General features: G+C 31.1%; 1 protein-coding gene across 1 annotated transcript in view; it reads right to left on the bottom strand.

Moving 5' to 3' along the window:
- Positions 1 to 3819: 3819 nt before the first annotated feature.
- LOC122519996 (zinc finger protein chinmo) overlaps positions 3820 to 6000 on the bottom strand; it is a 41052-nt gene continuing 38871 nt past the window's right edge. Inside the window, exon 8 of the mRNA XM_043639867.1 lies at positions 3820 to 5445. Coding sequence (XP_043495802.1) covers positions 5213 to 5445 — 233 coding nt within the window. The 3' untranslated portion in view covers positions 3820 to 5212. The remainder of the gene's footprint in view (positions 5446 to 6000) is intronic.

Below are 6000 nucleotides of genomic sequence, written 5' to 3'. Positions count from 1 at the left end.
TTATGTATATCACGTGCGCCCTGGATCACGAAACCCTTCCTGGCAATTTCGAATTTCGTTAATCGAAAAATATTTATATATATGTATATCTATATGTGTGCTCATTTCTATGTATAATATGTATATGTATGTATATATTTAACTGCGTACATTTTCCATCTCTTTCTCTTTCTCTTTCTCACAGTTTCTCTTTCTTTCTCTCTTTCCCTATCTCCTCGTCCTTATCGATAGAAACTTTTAAGAGGATAAAAAAATACTCATAAATATCGATCAGTTTGTACGCTTGACTAGTATTGTTATAACCCGTAGGAAGAAAAAAAGGAATCAAATCATACGACAAAGTCGTAAAAATAAAAAAGCTAAAAACTTTCGTTTCAGCGGTATAGAGCGGGCGGAGGGGGTGGGGTTGAAAGGGGGAGAAAGGTGCAGTATAAAAATAAAAAAAAATCGTAATATCACTATTAATTACTATTACCGTTATTATCATCGTCCGATAAGTTCGCGAGAACGAAACGATATTCGAAATTCGTGCCTGGAAGTATCTCGAGATCCGTGCTTTTGTATCGCCCTATATACAGGGCGCGCTGATTACAATATATAATAGTTATTTGTTAATATTATTTAGTAGTAGAGCAGCAGTAGTAGTAGGTAACGACCTGTACGGAATGTACAGGTTCTTTTTCCTTGTTTTTTTTTTTCTGGTTTCTTTTCTTTTCTTTTTTCTTTTCTTTATTAATTATTGTAAATTGTGTTCCCTGTTACGTTTACGCTTTACAAAAATGTGCATATTATTTATAAAAACGATGAGGTAGTACTTTCATACTTTTGGCAGAAAATGCGAGAGCCTGTATGATTATTTTCAAATCATATCTCGCGCACGCTTTTACGGACGATTGGAAAACAATAATGAAGAATAATAATAAGAATATAATATAATAAAATACATATAGTATTATTATAATATTAATAGTAGAGTAGAAAAAAGAAGAAAAAAACAAATAATCTGCATTTATACACACATATATACATATATGTATATACGTATGTATGTATCTATATATATACACGTATATAATATGCTTTTATGTATATTATATTTTGCGTGCTTTCCTCGCCGTTTCTCTTATTTTTTTTGTTCTGTTGATTTTCAACGTTAAATAATTTTCTATCGTCTATTGTCTCTCTCTTTCTTTCTCTTTCTCTCTTATTCTTACTCTCTCACACTCACACACTATCTCTCTCTCTCTCTCTTTCTCTCATTCTCTCTCTCTCATTCTCTTTTTTTCTCTGATAAACTTATGGTAGGCATATCGTTGTGAAATATAAATCTTTATAATGCTCTTTAGTACTGTAACAAAAATATAAATGAGAAATAAACGACGATTTCTCATCGGTAGTAAAAATGAGAAAAATCTGTATATAAAGTTTGTAAAATACTGCAACAAGTAATATCGTGATGCTATCCTGACTAGGAGTATCTAAATATTAATAGATAATATTAAACTATTGCGCATTGATCACAATCATATACAACCGGGCATTAAAGTGCAATTACTGTTTTCTCTTTCTTTCTTTCTTTCTTTCTTTCTTTCTTACTCTCTCTCTCTTTCTCTCCCTCTTTTTTTCCTTTCTTCATGATACCTTATAATTTAAATCTAAGAGTATAATAATCGAGATACAAGAAGTTTGGTTCATTTTGTGTTTCCCGTATTTTCTATTTCCTTCTATTATTCTCTAATATTTCCTATTTACTGGTTCTATTGCTTCGGACAAAAGTCCATTATTTAAACATTGTAAATAAGTAACAAAGTTGTAGTTAAATTGTTATAGCACGAATTTATTGATAGATCGTTCTTTCTATGGGAAAGGGAAAAAAGAATAAGGAAGCAACAAAAGCCTAACAATTGGTTTTTCTATGAAAAAATTGTGTTTTTACGGAAAAATGAGATAGGTTCGGTTTAGTTCCTTTTTTTTTTTTTGTACGAATTAATAAGCATCAAAATTGTTCCTTTTTTTTTTCTTTTAATGCTTTATGATAATTGTTAAAAATTACTTTACTTTCCTTATTCCGATCAAAAAGGTTCCCTATAGAAAGAACGAAATTACGTTTTATCGTGCCCTTTAATCCGGTTTTAAATCGTACAAGACGGTTTCGTGTCCTAGAATCATAGTAATCTCATAAACTTTGCGTATAAAACTGTCAGCTGTACAAAAATCGTGTTTTCAATATTATTATGTTATCCTGCATTAAAACGACTCGCCACCACCTCTCTTAGCGATATATCATAATCTCCATGGATAGCCGGTTGTTTTAATAATGATAAAACGGTGATATATAGTCATGGTAGTGGTGGTGGTTGTCGATCGATAATAATAATAATAATAATAACAATAATAACAATAATAATAATTATAATAATAATAATATAAAACATATACTCTATAATAATTAATAATAATAATAATAATAATAATAATAATTAATAAAGTCTCGTATATAATCTAGTAGCAAATAATAAAAAAGAAGAAGTAAAAAGAGGGAAACGCGATTAAAAAAACGAAATGCATTAGCGTTCTCTAGTTGAGTTCAAAGCATAAAAAAAAAATGAACAAAAAAAGAAAAAAGAAAAAGATACGTTTCTGCTATTTCAGTTTTGTTTTGGCACAGCGCGCGTGAAATGACTACTGAACGTAACTAACGTCCGGATTGTATTATGTATGTATTATTTATGTATATTATTCATTATATCACCCGTTTGTTCTGTAAATATGCGTATGCGTGTAGGTATGGCTATCTGTGTATAAATATCGATCCTACTATGCACGACTCGATTTCTTTAACAGCAATAAATATAGTACCAGAGCATCTGCATTGAAAAAGTAGTTAACAGTTTTGCGTTATTATTTGTGGTAATAATAATAATAATAATAATAATAATAATAATAATAATAATAATAATAATAATTAAAATCGGTAATGAAGCGATTATATTACCCCTTTTCTCTTTATCTATCATTCTCTTTTTTGTAACACGTTTGAACTATGAAAAAAAGAAATAAAAAAAAAAATATATAAAAAATACAAGAAAATAGAAAAACAAAAATATAGCATAGTAACGAGCGATGGTCGTTTTTTCCCTCTTTCTCGATCATTCTTATTTTTTCGGTATATATTTCTTATATACTTTTTCACCTTCCCCTCCTCCCTAGTTTTCTTCAATAATCTTTCGCGAATGATAGAAAAAAAAGAAAGTTGATCAACCATCATGGTTTCCACCTCGTCCGCTATTATTTTTTTTTTATTTTTATTTGTCCGTTAATCTGTAAATCGGCAGCTTCAACTATGAAAACGTTTCGTCTAGTTCAACATATATCTATGTATATTTAAAACATATGTAATGTGTATGCATTATTATTTTACCTGAGTTTTGCGTTTTCAATCCTATGACTATTTCAGTTTTGCATTTATCATCGATATATTATTATTATACTATTTAATTCACGCGTTTTATTTTTACTATTTTTATTCATGTATTTATTATTAACGTTTGTGGTTTGTTTATATCCATTATTTAACTATTTCTTTCATCATCATTGCTTATTATCGTCTATTTCATTTAATAATCCCTTAGCATTTTCTCATTTAATAGTTATATAGTTAATTATAGTCACTAGACGACCGTTGCACTTTCATTGACTAGTTTTGTGATTCGGCGTTCCCTTTTCTAACTTTTCTCCTTCCTTACTCATCATACCACATACACAATCCCTCGTTTCATTCTAAATAACTCTTGCTCTCTCTCTCTCTCTCTCTCTCTCTGCATTTTCTCATTCGTATACACAACCAACATACATACTCTCTTCTTTTTCTTTGTATCTATCATACGCACCGTATTTTGCTTCCTTCTATTCTTATTTTCCTCCATTTTTTTTTCTTATTTACTTATTCTTCTTCTTCTTCTTCTTCTTTTTCTAATAATCGTATATTGTAACACGACGGCAGCTTTTTGTTTTCCCTATTATTCTCTCATATTTAGAGTTCTCGACGTACACATTTATTATTTTTCAGAAAGATCCACCCAAGAGGCACGGTGATCGAAAAAGAAAAAAAAAACAAAAATGCACAGGATCGAATTCGAAAGATTCGACAAACAAAAACAACACAAAAAAAATATAATATCTCTCTTCTTATTTTCCTTGAAAATAAAATTAATAAAAATTATATAGAAAAAAAAAGAATAAAAGAAAAGAACAAACAAATGAAATAAACCAAAATTTCTTCCTCACTTTGCGAGGAATAGTTCAATAGTATTCCAAGACCGCAGTGCATCTTACGAATCTTTCAGAAAATTGCGAGTCCTTAACCTGACCTTAAAACTCCTTAAAATCGGTCTACGATGATAGTAGTAGTAGTAGTAGTAGAACGATGATCCCAGGTAGATAACAATGACGATAATGGGCAACGATGACATAACTGCTTTCGAACGATCTTTGATTCGGAATAAAACGGCAGCCTTGTTGAGAATAGTTTGCTCGTTAATCGTCGAACAAATGGGAAAAAAAGTAAACCCGCACAAGAAAAGAAAAGAAAATGAACAAGAAAAAGAATTAAAATAAAACAAGAACAAGAGAAAAAATAAACTCAAAAATGTCGAAACGATCTTCGACAAAAATTGGCAATGTTTTTGACGAATTGCCAACAAGAAATGGGGGGGGGGCGGAAAGAAAAGAAAAATGGATTCAATTGTGAAATTAATTGGCCAAGTCCGTAAATGATTTGTTCCTTTTCTTCTTCTTCTTCTTCATCATCTTCATCATTTTCCTCTTCTACTACTACTAGTTGGTTTTTTTTTTGAATAAACACCGTTGGGACATCGTCTTACTACTGCGTTTTTACCGATCAAGAGATAAAGGACGGTATTCGAGTCGAACGTCGAAGGGTTGTGATGTGGAGAGAGCTATTAAAAAGCTCCCCCTCCACCTCCTCCTCCTTCCTCCTGTCCTTCTTCGTTTCTTCGTGTATCGATAATATTTCCATTCCCGTTCCCTTTTCCTTCGATATCTTCTTGGTGGTGCAGTCACGGAATCACGAAGAAAATAATAAGGACGAGAAGATTAGGGTAACAACCATGATGACGACGACAATAATGATGATGATGATATGATGACGATGACGACGGCGATGATGATAAGAAGGTCGAGAATCAAGTTGTTACTGTTGCACGGAATCGGAGACCGTGTGATTCGTTTGTCGAAAAACTTTTATATTCTCCTCAGATTTGTGTTCCCGTGCTATATGCCGTCGCACAGTGTTGTTTCTCGTGAACGTTCGCGTACAATATGGACAATGTACTCTAATTCCCTGATGACGTTGCCGTATGTGAGCACGCAAATTCGTCTCGTAACCGTACAATTTCTCGCAATATGGACACTTCAATTTTTTACCTGCGAACAAAAATAACAAAAACAATATATAATACGAGGGTGATCGCAAGCTTACAATGGGGATTATTAAGAAATAAAATCAACGATTAATTAGATAATACAATAAGGTATTAAAACGTTTCAGAAAATATCAAACGATGTGATCAAGTATCAATCGGATATATCGTGCTTTCGATAAAACTTACCTACCTTTTTGTTAAATAAATTGATATGATTAATAAACGATCAAATATTAGATCTAATTTCGAGATTTAATTGGGCCGTTCACTGCACAAATCGATAAACTCCGTAAAATAAAAAGTGAGGAAATGCGATGAAATAATGTGCATTGGTTTTTAAAATTTCTTTTATAATATAAATTCAAATAAATTTTGTAGAAAAAAGAAAAAAGCGCTTGCTAGTGCATTGGAATTGCATTACTGCAACGATTTCCATTAGACTACGGAGTTAATCAAAATGACTTCTGAAATAAATGATTTATTATTCAGTGGTTAAAAAAGATATTGTCGTTTAATGATGTTAACTTTTTACGTTTGGGAAAATTTGTATAAATAT

Source organism: Polistes fuscatus, unplaced genomic scaffold (assembly GCF_010416935.1).
Source record: "Polistes fuscatus isolate 324 unplaced genomic scaffold, CU_Pfus_HIC Scaffold3, whole genome shotgun sequence".
In the NCBI taxonomy this organism is placed as follows: Eukaryota; Metazoa; Arthropoda; class Insecta; order Hymenoptera; family Vespidae; genus Polistes; species Polistes fuscatus.
Note: the sequence above shows the minus strand (reverse complement) of the source record. Positions and strands in the feature narration are given on the sequence as shown.